Raw genomic sequence first — 17,777 nt, 5'->3', positions numbered from 1 at the left:
CCCTGGGATACAGCCCCCTGCATCCCCCCACTTGGGCCGTCCCCCAACTGCTGCCACCACGCGGGGACGGCCGTGGTGGGGGCCGGGGCCCCTGCAGACAAGCGCGCGGGACGCCGGACCCCGTTTCCAATCAACAGCGTCTTCCTTCAGCTACAAATGGGCGAAAAACGGGCAGGGTGCGGCAGTGCTGCCGGGCAGGGCTTTGGGACACCAGCCCCAGCTGGCAACGGACCCAGCCCCAGCCCGGCCGCAGGCGCCGGCTCCTGCGCCGGGACAGCGCGCTGCCGGACAGTGCACGCAGGAGGCGCGCGGTGGCTCTGGGGGGGTTTTTTCTCCCAGGGATATGGTGGGAACTGTGGGAGCATCACCGGGACCAGGAGGCTGCAGCCATGCTGGGGAGCACCCCCCGCTCCTCCTCGCAAGCAGAGAGGGAGCCTGGGCGTTCAGTGGAGGAGATAACAACTCTTAATTATTAAGTAAACTTCCTGTTAGACTTACTTAGAAAAACTGCTCTATACCTTCCCCGGCTGTGTCTGAACCAGCCCATTCATGACAGAGCTCCGTCTCTGGGCTTCACCAGCGTAAACACGGGAACAAGCGTCCTCGCCTTGCAAGGGGAAGTGGAGAGCAAACGAGGCTGAACATTATTAGTAACAGAACATCACTTTCTCAGGAAAGGGCAGGCTCGTTGCCTGAATATTCAACAGAGCATTAACTGTTTGACTTGTATGTGACTGGCAAAAGCTGGGTGTCAATATAATATATAATATAATGATGACCATTTCACTTTAACCGGCGTTTATTCCTGAACTGCTGTTCTTCAGGATCACCATCGTAATAAGCACTGAACAAAGCAAAACAAAAAAAGAAAAACAAAGCAAATGAGGAAGAAAAGGAGGAGGAGGAAGAGGAGGATCTTTGTCTTATTATGACATACGTGACTTGGACATACGCTGAGATGAAAAAGGAAAAGGCCTCATCTATAAATGTATGCCAAGGTTACAGAATAATGGGAGAAAGTGGTCTAGCAGGAAAATCTTAAGCAAAAGTGTGCTAACTGCAGAAGGGTTAACACTGGTAACATACTGTGGCAGAAGATTAAAAAAAAGTTGAGGTTTACTTTAAATTAACCCTTTCCAGTCCATATGCCACTAAGCAGGTACCAACCTAGAAAAATAGTCCACCTAGCAGTAGCGGCCCTTTGAAATTAAAAAGAGAAAAAAAATAATTTCTTTTGTTCAAGTCAGGGCAGCCACAAAAGTCCCAAATCTGTTGGAGATGTCCGAGTGCAGGGACCTCCACGTCGGCACCGCAGTCCGGCCCTTCGCCTCACCCACGTCGTCCGTGCAGTGGACCGAGAGGCACTGCAGGTGGCTGCCGGTCTGCGCCGTGGCCGAGGTCTTGCTCGGGGGAAGGTCGTGGGCTGGAAAGGGTTCACAGAGAGAGCGTTAGGAGAACCGTGCAACGCAACCCCACCACCTCGCACAACCAGCGGCACACAGGGAGCCGGCATGGCCCCGCGCCTCTGCACCTGCCTCTGCCCCGCCGGCCCGCGCCCAAGCTCCCGCACCCGCAGCGTCCCCGGTGTCCCCGCCACTGGTACAGCTCCCTCTTCCCACCCTGCAGAGAGCTTCTCCAGCCGATTTTTCACCGCGCCGGAAAAACACCAAAAATGTTCCCTTTCATGTTCACTTGTTTTAAAGTAAACCAGCAGCATGTTTGAACGCTGGGGACGCATACACGACTGAGCATGAGTGTCTTGCACTGCAGCACAACTGGGAGTCTTCACTCCCTGCGCACCCTCCACTGTTTGAAATCGATACTGAAACTTCCCCACCAGCCCCGAACTCTCCGTGTCCTCCAGGTCATTCCCATCGTCGGTCTCTTACAGGCACAGGTCTTCCTGTTCATCTCTCTCAATAGAGTACCACAGTAACATTTTTCTTACAATTTCTTTGTTTTAGGACTTTGTATGATCTTTAGCCACCATTAGTTTCCGTTAACAACAGAAATTGAAGAGTTTAACTGAAACATCCTAAACGGATGTCCTGGGCCTTTTTTCTCTGCATTTTACAGTTAGTAAGAAGAGTAGTTAAGATTGTTCCTTCCAAAGTACACTACCATGCACTCATGACTCCTTCCCACTGTCACTCCATTATTGCTTCCATTCTTAATACTTTCAAGTAATCTTCTCTGTTGCAAATTTATTTTTCTCATCTCCAAAATCAGTCTTGGTGCACGTTGCCCTCTCCCTGCCCGGCACATCTTTCTTTCATCACCTTCTTCCTTGCTGAAAGCAATCACTTCTTTAGGTCTTCTCCACCACTCTTAGTCAAATCACCAAAAAAAATCCCAAAGACAAAACCCACCAAACTGCATCCCTTGCCTTGTAACTCCTGACATCCTCAACAGCCCCTTCCACGCAGACCCTCTGAAACGGCCAGGTAGTGGCCGTGGTTCACCCTGGCTGGGGCTGGGCAGCCCGGCGGCCGGCGCAGGCTGGGGCTTCCTCCCCTCTCCCCAGGAGGAGCCAGCCTGCCAGCCCCGGCATGCAGGAAAGCCTCTCGGAGCTAACGCACCCCAGGAACGCCGCTGCGTCTGCCAGGGAGGATGCCCCAGCCGACGCAGAGAGCCCCTCCCAGGGGGCCTTTTTGTGGGATAAAAACGGTGAGTAAAAAGAGGAATGGTGTAAGGCAAGACAAAAAAGCCAACAACATCTTGACAGGCAGCCTGCGTTTCCTCTTATCCACCATTTCGTTCACATTCACCCGGAGCACAAGCGGCAAGAGCAGACCCAGTGCAGCACTAGCAAACGCAGGGACTGTAATTTCTCTGATAGACCCTGAGAGTTCCCATCGCGCAGGGCTGAGGGCAATGCTGGAGCGTGCCAAATATGCCAGAAAATGGCTGTGAATGTTTAACCTCCTTAAGACCTTTCTTCACATCATCTTTCTGAAAGCCGTTCCACCAAGCCGAGCAGTGCGGGTTTACCACACTTCATGGAGCAAGTTGTATTGGTTTCACTTAAACAGCCGCTATGCCAGATACAAAACGGGAACTGAAGAGCTTGTAACATGATCACAGTTATATTAAAAAATAATCTTAAACTAGTCTGGAACTCCCTGATTTAAACTGGAAGATGCTTTTAATGCTTGATTATAGGATGTCAGAGATGCTCATATTCAAAACAGTATCGTAACACCATACAGAGAAACTATTTAGAACCTGGGGACACGATGCTATAAATGACGTGAGAAGGAACGCGGCTCCAAAGCAGTGCTGCTGCCTGCTCAGCCGTGCGCTGCATTAGTGCAACCATGTGCAAAATCAACACAAAGCTCCGTTACACACCTCAGAGTAGCACAGCCGCGCTCTGGCATTGCACCTCTGTAGCATACCCTCACTCACTGCTCAAAGAAAGAATCCAGTATCAGCAGGTCAAAGACGCTCACATTCTCTAACTCCAAATGGATTACAGTCCTCCGTAGTTGGCTTTGGGTTTTTTTAGTCAGTTCTGGTAAATAAGCAGTGCCAAGGAGCAGAGCTGAGGCACGGAGCAGCGTTCGCCGTGTAACACCCAAAGGCAGAGTTTCAGCAGGCATTAGCACAGCCTGCCTTTGCTCCAACGCTGGAACTTTTACTCTTCTTTCCTGTTACCCCCGAGTCTCATCACACCCCAGACACTCACTCTCCCGCCCCTGCACAGCCTGCGCCTGCCTCTGAAGCATAACAAGCGTTTTACCTCCCCGGGGGAGCGTTTCCACCTCAGCCCTTAACACGAGGGACACGTCTGTGCTGGCAGGACTCTGCGCAGGTCAAGAACAGCATGGGCTGCTCCACCAGCACGCGGCCAGCAGCTGCGGGAGCGCAGACCAGTGAATCCCAAGCTGACATTATGGTGCCGCTTCAGGAAAATCACAGGGCAAAAAAAAGACTCCCTAAATAAACGCTACGTGATGAAGCGTTCAATTTAAACTTACTATCCTGAATGTAAATATACCCGAATAAATTTTTATTTATAGAATGTTTAAAACTCAAATGGGATTGCAGAGAACTGAGAAAGGGAAACGTTTTTCTTATTTGTATTTGTTCACGTCCCTTACAATGTACACAGTACCCAGTATTTTTTATTCTTAGGTCTCCCTGACTGTACAGGACATGCTGGTCTCGGTACAGGAAAAGCCAGCGCCTTGAGATTAGTCTTTGTGACAGCAGCTTTCTTCCTCTGTTGCAGAGAAAGGGGAAAGAGTCCCACTGCTGAACTGCCGTCACGAGGGGCCCAGGGATCCCAGTGGTGTTTCTGCAAGGAGCATATACTGCAGGGTTCCAGGAGACCGGCCCCTCGGACGAGGACACGGGGACACCCACAGAAGTGGCAGAGGTGGTGCCTTCCCAGCGCAGGACCTGGCACCCGGCTGGGCCCGGCCAGGATCAGAGCCGGAGCGCGCTGCGCCGTGCTGGCACGGGCAGCAACGTCTGCGTCGGCCGTGCAGACACCACCGATGGCCTGAAGAAAGGGTCAGGTCCTCAGCCAACAACTAAGTGAGGAAGTGCGTATCCCAGAAGCATCTAAAGAATAAAAGACTAGGCTTATTTACTTGTAAATCAGTAAATAATTTCTAAAATGTTTGCTGTGGATATAATTCATAAGCAAACTACTGATGAAGGTATCAATGCAAAACCTTCCCCACAGTGACGAACGGGGTTTGAGGAAAACCCAAGTAAACGAGATGAGCAGGACCTGATCCTAAGTTGCAAAGTTAATACTGATTGCCACTGTCCACACAATGCCTAACTCAACACCACTGTGTGGGAGCTCAAGCTCTCTTGGTCTATTTTTAAGAGCACAGAAAATGATGCATTCGAACCCAAAACAAGAAGAGGACGAGAGCTTGCAATAAGGCTTGTATTGGCAGAAATGTTCTCAAAGCCAATCTGGTGGGAAATATTCCATGGAATTTCTTTTTTCCCAGTGTTTCTGTCTTGACAAAGCTATGATGCTTTTCTGAAAAAAGCCTTTGTATTAAAAAATTGAAGTTGTGCTGATCCACCTGATGCAAATTATGTTCTTAAGCATGAGATACTGCCTGATGCTTGTCCAAAACAGTAATACTCTCCCAGCAGAGCTGTTTCACCAGCCTTCCTCACTGTCCCTCTGCCTCCTTCAAACCAGCAGTGCCCCAGCATCCGCCTTCTGCAGCGCACACAGTCCCGAGGGGTATTGTTAGTAGAGACTGATGGGACTCAGCAGGTTAAAATTAGTCAGGCAATGCAAGATGGTGTCATCATGTCATTGCCTCACAGTTGCCAAGTTTCAGATAAATCGCTGTCAGTCATGAAGGACACCTAACTGAAAGCAAGGAATTTTCAAACAAATTATGTTTAAACTGCACAACTGCCTCTATTAGCAACTACTGCAAGAAAGCTGTAAGTGTTGTTAGCAAAAGCAATACCCTCGTAATAAGAGCCATCCTCCACAGCGAAGACCTCGACATGGTCTGGGTGGAGACTTCCTCTCCAAACTGAAGGACGTGACACAACAGAACCTGGGACAGATGCAAGTAAAACTACCCGGTTCACAGAATGGTGTGTGCTGCTTGAAGATGGTAACTTTTTTTGGCAAATGTTGAAGTAGAGATAAGGGATAAAATGTCATATGTAAGCACGCACATGGAAGGTATGAAACTCAAAGCAATAAAGTGACCAAAGACCAAAAGGAGTCTGGAAATGCTATCCTCACCCCAAAAAGCTGTGATTAGTGCATGTCCTGGTCGTGGCAGCCTCCGCGACTCCCTTCTGCACTGGTGGGTGTTAGGGCAGGGAGGACAGTCACCCACAGAGCAACAGCCACCACGCTGCCTGAGACAGCAGTGGGGTCCTCCACCCAGCACACCCAGCGCCTGCCCCTCGGCGGCAGCACCTTCTTCTCACACACCACAACCGGGTGAAGTCGTGGTGGTCCCGAAAGCCAGTTACTGCACGGATCGAGCTTAAATTCCTAGCACTGGAAATTATGTCTTCCTTTTATCTTGATTATAATGGCCCATCCTACCATTATCCTGTCCAGAGTAGCAACCCATACTCTGTATTTCAGAGGAAGATAAAAACGAGGAAAACCGAGCACTGTATATCTCAGCCAACTGTGCAAAATTGCTCACAGGCAGCAGAGAAAATTCTTGCAATAATCGCTGAATGTCCTGAAAGTTAACATGAGGTTTGATCAGTATTAATAGCTCCGCTTCCGCGCAGGCACTTCCAAGAGACATCTGGAAGAGCTGGGTGGCTATGGGAAAGAAATATTTGCAAATATTCATTGGAACATGAAAGTGAATTAAGTCCGGCCATTTTCACAGTCCTTACATGCCTGTGTTCAGCCAATATTCCAGCAAGTTTGTTCATTGCAGTTCAAATGTTTTAGGTAAATATTTCAAAGTATTCTCTGAATAGTCTACTAACATTCATCAGTTACAACAACATACAAAAGCAGCGGTAAGAATTCTATCAAGCAGCTGGGACAAAACGCCAGGCTGCTCTCCTTTACGGGGGCAGGTGCATATGCAGACAGCTTCACATTCCCAAAAGACTAAAAAAGCTTTTTTTTTTTTTAAAAAAAAGTTTGCTTTTAGGTAAAAGCTATATATTAATCTTTTGAACAGGCTTTACCCACATGAACGCCTTTCAATTGTTAAGTCCCAGACAAACGAGCTAACAGACAGACTAGCACAGCCCGTGAAAGACTTGCCCAGCCTTTCCCCCGCGCCCGGTATCCTCTGCTCTGACCTGGCACTCTTCGGAAGCCGCTTCTTCCCTTCTGCTCTACTTTGCAAAGGCATGCATGCCTTCAGAAAAGAAAAGGTTGCCATTTGTTTGTTTACACAGCTCTAATGGCAGCATGGTAACTAATGCAGCAGGCTGAGCCTGGTAGCCTGCAGCTGGGACACAGGGAAAAGGCGTTCTGCTCCGCCAAAAAATTCAATACACACACCGCAGACTGCTTTTTCACATCAACCCAGGAAAAACACGTGCATCTCTAATGAGATGAGATCCTGACTCTCCTCACTGCTGAAGACACCATATATGCATGCTTTCATTCCCTCCAGCGTCCTTCCCACTCCCTCCTTTTCCTTAGGCCACGTTAAGCTGCTATGTAAAGCCTCTTCCCTCATGTAGCATCTTCATAGGCATTCTGTAAAAATAAACATGTCCTCTTAACTGTGACGACCCCACCAAACACCATGCAAACCCAGATGTGTCCTGATTTTTAGGTAAGCTAATCCCATTAAAAACGAGTTCGCCTGCAACGCTAGAATGCATTACATGCATCATCTCGTGAGAAAGGAGATTAATTGAGGGAGGGATGGTGTGTTGTCAAGGCAACCATGGATGCTACACAGAGGCACCGGGAGCTTCTGCTGCTCTTCAGGTGCCGCTCACGCCATTCCTCTCATTTTTGCCAAAACCACCACCACCAAAAGGAACGGGAGGCAGTGACAAGCAGGAGCAAGAGCAGAGTCACAGTCTGGTAGGGGTCTGGTTGGGAATGGGTTCCACTCCACACTTCAGCGCTCCTGCGAGATTGAACTGACAAACAGGAGGTGAAGATCCCTGGAACGGCTCCTTGCCCCAGGGCTCGTCCCTTACACTTCTTCACCGGCTGTGACAAAGCCTCAGCCGCCTGCGCTGCCCAGGGTCCGGCCGCCCGGCACAGCACGGCCCCACCGCCACCGCCACCCTCGATGGCCAGCCGAGCGTGAAGCCCCTGGATTGCTGCTGATCTTGTTAAGGCTAAATCAGAGGATTTGGCCAAAACCACTATATTCCCTGATCAGAGATCAGTTTCCCTTCTACCATCTGATAACACTCGTAAAGGATACGTTAATAGGCTTCTGTTCACTCTGTGCCCGTTAAGCAGAGGCCGAGCTACCATAAGAGGGAATAGATTTGAGTAATGATCTCTTATGAGGCAGCAAACCTACATATAGTGTTTAAAATTATTCCCTTAGGACAAGATGTTTTTCACCAAATCTCCCACATGACAGTTTGACATATTGGTTCAGGCACATAGCTCTGCATTTGTACGCACTACAGAATCATCTTTTTCAGTTTTCAAGAAAAATAAGGTCTGAAAACATTTCATGTTTCCCTACACACTGGACATAGTCTCCACAGATGAATTTACTCCTAAAATTGTATTTTTATACACAACTAATTCATTTGTGTTGATAAACAAAGGAGCCACCTCCTCCCTCACCACCGCAGCACTGACAAAATCCGGGACAAAGGCATTTTCTTGACCTGGGAGTACAAGCAAGCACAGGTCTTGCATTTGTTTATAAACACAAATGTGCCACCTGCTTACTCCATAAACTTGCACCACTTTCAGTTTTCTTCACCTCTGGCAGTGTGTACCCGGCTTTGGGCTGGATCGGTCTCTTCTATTTTAAATTATTTGGGCAAAGGCCGTCTCTGGCTTTGGACTCTGCACAGCACCAAGCACTCTGCTGGCGCGCAATGAAAAGCCCCAGCTGCTCCGATACTGAAACCTGCCTCTTACTCTGATTTTACTCCTTCATTTATTTTGTGTAGCCTGTGCAATTTTTAAAGCCCATAAGATACTTAAAGGTGCTACCCTCCCCAATACAAACAACATTAAAGGAGGTCAGAAGTGCTCATGGTTAAGATGAACAGCTGATGCCAAAGGCCAGTAATGATGAGCACAGCCAAAACGGGGACCAGGCGATTCCCCTCTTTGCTGATCAGAAGTGCTGTGCAACTGTACATATACATAACTGTACGACACCCCAACTCCAGGGTATCGGCCACATCTCGCTTATTAACGTTTCCAGAAGCCATTTGGCTTGGTCAGCCCATAAATTCATTGCTGAGAGCCAGCCAGCTGAGCTGCACTGTGAAAGCCTTTCTCACAAAAGAGGGAACAGCACTGAGCACTGTCCCATGCCACTAATACATCCCGCAAACCAGGATCAAGACATTTGACTTTGCTGCATATAGACAAGACACCGCTCTCCTGAAGGCAAGGCAAGGCAAGGCAACGCAAGGCAAGGCAAGGCAAGGCCGTCCCTGCTCGCTTGGGCTGGGAACACAGCCCATTTACCCTTAATGCTGAGTGGTGCCCACCCCTTCGTCAGCCCATCAGGTCTGGCAATACTCTCCGAACCTCAACGCCTCTTCCTCCACAGACAGCAAGATTAATTGGAGGTGCCTGTGACTCTAAAGGAAGCATGTATCAGCCCATGCTGCAAAGATGTTTATTTTGCTTTCAGTGGTCTCGGAGTTGGCATGGAGCTCCATTGGTCCTTGCTGCTTGCACAGAATTTAGACAACAGGAGACACAGAGTGCTTGCTGCCAATACGTAGTTTTCTTTTTTCTCCCTTGACCTCTTTTCATGCTCCTGTTTTCACCAGGAGCAATGGAAGGATGCACATGCCACAACGGGGAGGCTGCCTAAACCGACGGCAGCATTAAGGGTTTGTTGTTACAGCTGTAGGGCTACAGTCAGACTGCAGTGTCCTACCCTACAGCTCCAGCAGCAAGCCAGGGCGGATATCACTTGAGGACAAACTCAGACTGTTAGCCACATGCTTCAGACACACATGCTGGTGTCTGAAGAAACTGGTGAAAACACTGTTAAGTAGGAAAAATGCTAACCCTACTAGTGGAAAAGGTGGCAGTCATCTTACAGGTAGCATGACCTTGAAGATGCAGAATGAATGATGTGTGGATGAGAACAACATTGTTGTTTTAAAAAACGTGTTCCCTTCACCCTGCTGGGAGAAGACACGAAAGGGGGAGCACACAGTTCCCCACTTTGCTGCCCACTGCCCTGCAGGAGAGCAACACATGTCCATGGTTTTACAGGAAAGTATGCAATTGCCTACACCTATTTATTTCTCTGGAAGCTACTGTTAAACAACTGTTTTCCAACTCTAGGACTCTCTGAGAAGAAACATAAGCCCTGTGTCCGAGGGGGAAACCAGAAGCTCCATACCTTGGGACAGCACCAGCTCCTGTGCCCTGCTAAATGGCCACAGGGACAACGGACTGTTTTTAACTCATATCCTTCCTCTTTTTGGGCTACCTCCAGTTCCTTTTTTCAGTTTAACACATTAACTCTCAGGCTGGCTTTACGGCAGAATACGCAAACCGCAGAGGGGAGTTCTGCCTGCCCCCCTTGTGAGGAGGCTGATGTCAGGGTTTTGGTTCTCACATAATAAAAGACCATTCTTGCAAACCAGGTCCCATCACAACTACCACGCTGCCAGTGCTGCTTTCTGCTAGCCTGGTCCTGCCTTGCCCTGCACAGGCAAACCACGGCTTGTGTGTAACTGCCGCTGAAAGTCGAGCTACTGACGGCCAACTTTCAACCACGGTCTAAGCTAAGCCAACCCAACTGCACGGCTCTGAACAGCTGGTGGGGCTCCCCAGTGCCACCAGGAACACCGTGCTCTCCTAAGCTCTGTACAGTATGAGAAGCTACGACCCTGCCCAAGTGAGGAAAACTGGCTTTAAAATTCAAACCAAACCAACTGCCACCAACAGTCAAGCCATTTCTCGACGATTCCAGGAGATAACACACAGGAGTCTGGCAACTGCAACCCATCCCAGCACAGCTGACTCAATGCTCCTGACATTCATACGCTGCCATCCAAGACCAGTGAATCCCCTGGGAGCTTTGAGTTATTTTCCGAGGCCTGTCCTTCTCGCCCCGTAAAACCCCGAGCACTTCTGCTCATCTCAAAAAGGAGTTAACTGCCTAAATGCTGCCCGCCAGCTCCATCAAATCTATGCTCAGACCTAGCACTGGGAAGGCGGCTGCTAACGGCTTCTTCTAACCCTACGTCCAAAGGGCTGCAGCTGCCTCAGCCATGTCCCCACCTCTGCATCCAGCACACAACATGGAAAAGAGAAATCCACGGTAGGAGTGAATATTGGCTGACTGATCCCATGTTTTCTCTGCTGTTGGCGTACATCACTCACTTGCACTAACTAAATGCTTTGAGCCTATTTTCACTGAGCGTAACAACCCACACATCCGTGATGAGTAAGGAAATGCTGGTTTTTGCACCTAAAACTTTCATATTTATTTCATATGTACGCAAATTATCACATGACAGCTTTATGCACAACTCCAGCCCATGTGAAATCTATCTCTCGACAGCCAGAATGCGTGAGCAAATAAAAGGTTTTTCATAAAATCCAAAGTGGAATTTTCTGCCTGCACAGAAGTCATATGAAATTGTTCAATACACCGTCATTTCACTAAAACCAATTCCTGGACACTGTCTAGTATTATTTCAGGACAGGCCAAAATTGAAAAAAGACTCTACTTACATGTTCTGCATTAAACTGCCACCTTGACATTTAACAAGGAGCTAAGCCAATTAACGGTGACTAATGCCCACCATTTCCCCGCGTAGGATCATTTCACAGACTTGCACTCTCTGGTGGGCACCACACAAGTGGCCACCACTGGTCCATGCTACCGAGAGCTCATTGTCGGCCTCCGACAGTGTCAAACTGCCTTCAGACCGTGTCCCGGGCTATCGGGTTTTATCGATCCCCGAGTTGGTTTTTTCCCATCATAACGGGAACTTCTAATGCATGTTAAGTACTGAAAAATGGCTTGAGTTTTGCTCTGCCACTGTGCCATCACCACCGGCTTGACTCTTCGCCAGGAGATGGTACGCAGAAAAGCAGTATTTACTTTACCCGTCAATACTCTCTACAACCCATTGTATCATTTTAGTAAGTTTTGGCTGTAGCTCATGAGGACACAGAGGTCAAAAGTGCCAGTATCACCTTCAGCCTAATGCAAGTTTCAATGCACAAAGAAGGCCTCCAAAAATAGCATGAAAATGCCCACTCACACTGGCAAGGGAAGTGGGCGTATTAATGGAGTTTGTAAAGGCAATGAATAGATGGTGATTATGCACAGAGCGCAACAGAGGAGGAAACATGTAAATTCCAGCTTTCTCTCGTCAGATTTGTGCAAGAGCTTTTACATAATTGCTGTGAAAAAAAACCAGAAATGACAACAATAAGTAGGATATTTAAGCCCTGCATATTATACATGGAAATCTCTGTTTTCCTTAAATGAAGTGAAAACAGAATGAAAGAAGAAGATTCCCTTCAAAGAACTTTGTTTGTGGTCGCTTCGTTTCAGGATGCAAATTAAACGAGTACTTGTTAGCCAAGTGTAAAAAAGGGAATTTGCTTCTGAAATATTACCAGTCTCCTGTGAGGCGAAGGCTTGGATACAGCTGGCCAAAGACTTTTATATGTTTAGTCGCCTTGTTCACAGAGAAATCAGGAGGAGCCATATCCCAAGGCCAGATCTGCACCCAGCTTGGCTGCCAGGGCCAGGGGACCAAGGGTCCTACGGCTGCCCACCCCTCAGTCCCTCCCATCTCCTCCCCAGCTCTGCCCGCGGCTCCTGGAGGTGCCTCTGCCCGACCTATAACTCACAATTATGAGAGACTGTAATACAAAACTGCCACAGGCAAAGTCAATCTCTCCCAGGGGCCTCACATCTGAGGCTCCTGCACACCAAGAAACGGTGATCATGTACATTAATGCTCTGGGTTAGACCACACGAGTTCAAGGATATTCGTGGAAATACAACTGGAGTTTACCAAAGGCCAACAGTAAGCAAGAAGAAGCAGCATCCAGGATCTTTAGCTCTTTTATCTCATTTATTTATAGCGTTACCTTGAAATACATCCCATTCCTCTTCAGGATACCTCCAGCTGCAGTTTGTTGTCTGGAAAGTAGCAGCTGATATGAGGGGACCTTGGGAAACAGCATCTCTGAAATCAAAAGGAGCTCAAACAATTTCACCACGCACAGAGAAAAACAAGAGCAGAGACCCCAGAACAAAGCTGGGTCTCACTAGAGCACCCACAGAGACGTGGTTCAGATGGCCACTCCTCAGCCCGCTCTGGGATGAAGAACACAGAAGGCAGAGGAGTGACACTCCAAAAACAATGGTTTTCAAATCACAGTTTGTAAATTCCCAGTAATTCACTGACAAATTCTAAAGAGTCTAAGAAAAGTAACTGAAAAAAGCCGAATTGTCAGGAAGCCTGAGTTTGTTAAAGAAAGGTCAAAATCTCTGCTGACAAGCATTTAAGTGTTTGCAAGTCAGACCGATATCTGATGCTATCAACCCAAAATGAACTTGCTGGGTAAATTCTTGCCAGGTCTTTTCTACTATAGAAAAATCCCAGATTCTGGTATGCCCAAAATTTTATTTTGGCTACAAAAAGAGATGGAAATGTTGTTGCTGTATAATGAATTTGCTGCATTCAGAAACATCCCATACAGCAGCAGAAAGGTGTGGTGATTCAGCTGGGGGTCATAAACCTGATGGAGGACCAGGGCTTGTTTGAACAGCATGTTTTAAAATTAAATCTATCTGAAGGAAAACCAAAAAAGTCATCAGATAGAAGAAATACGCAACCATGTGAAGGAAGAATGGCAGCAAGGGAAATTCACCTTAAAAAAAAAAACACACAAAGAAACCTGGCTTTCTTCAGTACGCCTGTAAGTGCCACTATTAGGATGAGAAAAATATAAGCTCATCTTTTTCTTCCAATTGTCACATCACTGTGGAGAGACTTCACGAAATTCTCAGAATAGCAACGAATCAGGAGCAAACAGCTGCTCAAGCAGGAAAGTCACGGGTAGACAGACTTCCATGGCCTCAACGAAAAATTAACTCTAAAGTTTCACAGGCCAGTAAATCAACAAAATGGGCCAGCACAATACAGGATGGACAGTCTCATCTTCAAACCCAAAGCTGAAATATGGGCCCCGTCCCCTTTCTAGCCATACGCTCACGTGATTTATGGCCCCCAACAATTTCAATATCCCTGGAAAACGAAAAAATGGTAGACAATTAGCTCACCTGCTATGCTGGCAGTTGTGTGGGCTCTGCCCTACGGCCCTTGGGGAGCGGGCGCCCAGAAGCACCAGCTGCCCCTGGCCAGGGCACGGGACCAGCAGGGAGAGGGCAGGCGGCTGAATGGCGCCGAAGCACGGCAGCGCCGGCAGCGCCGGCACATGGGAGCACAGCGTGTCCCTGGGGACCTCACTGCAGGGGGGACTCCACTCAGAGCAGCCCACGAGAGACTGGAGTTCATTCCTGTCCCGTACGCTGCTGCCGCCGTTGGTGACAACTGCTACTAACCCGGTTCAGATGCGGTCAGCACAGAAGCAGACGGACCGTCCCTCGAGAAGGGCAGGTCGCTTGGATCGCCCGGCTCCTTGGAGAAGGCGTCCAGCGGCAGCAATGCTCTCCTGCTGCACCGCTTTCCACAAGCCGCTTAACAGAGGAGCGGTGGAGGAAACGCTGCGTGCACATCGCGCGAGGCGAGAGGGGCACAGAGCACAGAGAAGCAGGGAGCTCCTCGCCGCCCGCCGAGCCCTGGCCCCACGGGCGCAGCGTAAGGGCGACCGGCAGCACGCTCGTCCCCCTGCCCCGACGCAGCAGGGCCCGTCGGGGGGAAATGTTGGCGCAAATGGCCTCATCCTTCTGGACACAGACAATACCATTCTTTAACTCACATGAGTTACAACACAGCAATGCGCTGTGCCACATCCATCACCCCCATACAAAGTGGTTATGTAGCACAGAATAGCGTTGTGGGGGTGTGCTGATTAGGCAACAGCTAAATAACCTTCCCATACATGTGGTCTGCAAGACCTTTAAAGCTTACAGACATACCCATAAAACCAGAAGCAAAGCAGCGAGACCGAGACTCCTTTGTGGAAGGACTCTGTTCACAAACGCAACCCTGACGCTCACTGGGGCGACCGCCATCTCGCGCCCCCCACCCCCCCTGCCCCTGCAGAGAGGCCCGTTAGCTCCGTGTGTGCGAGTTCCACACAAGCACCTCACTACCCAAATAAAGCCAAATCTGAAGAAGCTATCACACAACAGCGTTAAGGACTGCCCTGTGATCTCCACCTGCAGCGGTCCCATGCAGGGCACCGTTTGCACTTCGAGCTCTGTCAAACCAGGCAAGACCTGGCTCTTCAGCGTCTGCTTCGCTACCATAACGCAACTGCAAAGAAGGCACCACACAAACAAAATCCTCCATCACTGAATCCTCACCCCACCCCTGAATCACACACTTCATTAGCACAGGCAGGGAGAGATGCAGGTAGCGCAGCTCACTGAACCCCAGCTCACGTCACATCAGCTGGGGCTGCCGCACGCGCAAACCACATCACCACACACATCTTGAAGCCTGTGAGATACCGAGTCAACTGGCCCAACATCAAAACTGGCTATCCTGAAGGCAAGGGCATTGAGACTGCCCTTTAGGTATCTTCTGAGTGGCAAACCCCAAGTCACGCCTCTACTCACAGACATGTCTCTGAGCAGCAGCATCACGCCCTTCGTGGATGAACACTTTGCTTACTGGAAAACATGCCGAGAAACACAGGTATCCGTAACAGCACTGCCACAAATTACGCTATCCTCCATCCTTCTCAAGGGTTTGGATCCACGCAGCCTCACCCTCCAGCCGCACAGCTGCCAAGGCAAGTGACATGTTGGGCCTGCTGGGCTTCGGTAAGAGGGTGAGTGAAATGACAGCAGGAGCACCCACCGCCAGCGGGACCACGAGGACGTGTGCGTGAACAGAGACTGAACGCGGTGTCTTAACATACCCACCCTGCCTCCGCTCCTCCAAGCCTTCCTGAGCAGAAGACAGCTGTGCCGAAAGAGTTAATCTTGCCTGGAACACACATATCTCCGGTTTCTCAGAAAGTCAAAGGCTGCAGCAAGCTGGGCTGCCTGCTCCCTGCCTGCCCTGCCTGCAGCCTGACCCCTGACATTTCCACTCTGCTTCTCCCTGGCATGGAAAACTTAACCATACACAAACAAACAGGTTGGGAGGGCAGATAAATGCAAGACAGAGGAGGAGAAAGGGAAGATTTCTCAGATTTCTTGTAATAGCTCTGATTATTTAATAGCAGCCACCACCAGATGTGGGTGAGGGGCTGGCGTTTATCAGTAAACCCTGAAGTCTACAGCAAGACATCTCTAATTAATCCTGAAAGGGTCCCTTCCCCCTTCTACTTCCCAGGGAGGTTTTGAGAATCCACTAGTTTAAAGATACAGCAAGTCGTTTTTAGCTCTTTTCCTTACAAAACACAAGGGCAGAAAGAGCCTGCTTAAACCCACAGCCAGGATTTACCAACTGCACGACAAAGACTTCCAGCACATGAAATCGTGCAGGCAAACCCCACTGGCAGGGTATCTTTGATTTAGTTGTACTCAACCCTCTGAAGCAATACACCCATCAAGAAACGCCGTTGTACAACAACCCACTGGAAGCGTGCATGCACGGAATCACAACCAGATATGGGCCTGCAGATTTTACCTGGGCTTTGTGGTCTCCTGCCGATCTTACAGAATACCCATTTTCCAAGGGATAAAGCTGTTCAGTGCCTGATGCAGTTCCACTGTCCCCCCCATTTTCGTCCAGTTTTCCCATTACCCTGGTGGCATCAACATCACTCAGTGATGGAAGAGATTGCACATAGACACCGAGCAAGACGATTGCAAACGCTCTTGCCCCTGGGCTTTCACTTAGCTTGGGGAGGCTTAGGAGGACCTTCCATTTCAGAAGGTCCCCTGCCTTTGATCCAGGGTGAACACTGTACTAGTGCAGAGCACCACAATTTAAGCCATCAACCATGAACAGCCACAAAGCCGGCAGGTCTCTCCTCACCAACGCCATCCTCAGCAGCAGCGGGAGAGGAGCTCCGCTTCCAGGGCACCTGCATCCCACCGCCGCACTCGGAGGGCCGCAACGTGCCAATGAGCACCCGTCCCAGCAGCAGGGGAAGCTCTTGTCCCTGGAAAGTGGGCAGACCACCGGTACATGCTATATAAACCAGAAGATGGCTTCTAATGGAAGGGGCTTGGTGAGCGCCTGCCAAGCCTTTGGCCCAGTGCTCGACGGAGAGCAGGGCAGGGAGCGTCTGGCAGCGGAGCGCTCCACCCCCGAGGTCAGGCAGCCACCTTAAAAACGAGCAAACCGCTGAACCACCCACCCCACTAAGCGACCGACCTCCGCCCGCTGCGAGGGCGCGCTGGCGGCCGTGCCTCCTGCACAGCCACCGCCTCGCTCGGCAGCCGGCCGGGAGCAGGGACGCTGCGACAGAACACCATCACTAACACAGCACCAGCCTACTCATTTTTACAAATGGTTTTGAATTTTCACATATATTTTTTAAAAGTTGGCCGTCAGAGTTCATCTTCTCCTCTCTTCCCCAGTAACTATAAAAATGAGTGTTAATGCTTATTTAATCACTTCTCTCCCCCCATTTTCTTTTCCAACATTTCTTTGCTAAAGCCTTCCCAGCTTCAGAGAATAGTGACACACAAAATGGAAAAATCTAGTTTTTCCCATTCTTTTTTTGGTAAAAGAATAAGCATTGCTTAATTTTCTAAACCCCCTTCTCCATTATCTCCCCGGCTCAACTTGTCTAAAGCTGAATAAACTGGTGGTAGAATTACAGAGATTTATTCTTTTTGTGTGGTGTAAGTTGCAAAAACAGTAAATGAAAAAGTGGAAGAAAAATCTCCGAAATAATTATTTCTGGTGCAATCAAAGGCAAAAAAAAAAAAAAGAGGGGGGAAAAAAGGGAAATTTTTGAAGTATAAGTTCAAATTGTAATAGAAAGCTATATTTGGCATCAGATTTATAAAATTCCCAGGAAAATAAAAAGTCAAAACCAG

At 49.1% G+C, this 17,777-nt stretch overlaps 1 protein-coding gene across 1 annotated transcript in view; it reads right to left on the bottom strand.

The window, feature by feature from the left end:
- Positions 1-539: 539 nt before the first annotated feature.
- MN1 (MN1 proto-oncogene, transcriptional regulator) overlaps positions 540-17,777 on the bottom strand; it is a gene marked incomplete at its 5' end in the record, with an annotated part of 36,866 nt that continues 19,628 nt past the window's right edge. The window contains one exon of the mRNA XM_082007674.1: positions 540-1,423. Coding sequence (XP_081863800.1) covers positions 1,239-1,423 — 185 coding nt within the window. The 3' untranslated portion in view covers positions 540-1,238. The remainder of the gene's footprint in view (positions 1,424-17,777) is intronic.

Source organism: Phaethon aethereus (assembly GCF_964289735.1).
Source record: "Phaethon aethereus genome assembly, chromosome: 17".
Taxonomy (NCBI): Eukaryota; Metazoa; Chordata; class Aves; order Phaethontiformes; family Phaethontidae; genus Phaethon; species Phaethon aethereus.
The sequence above is the reverse complement of the archived record's forward strand: the minus strand, read 5'-3'. Positions and strand labels throughout refer to the sequence as shown.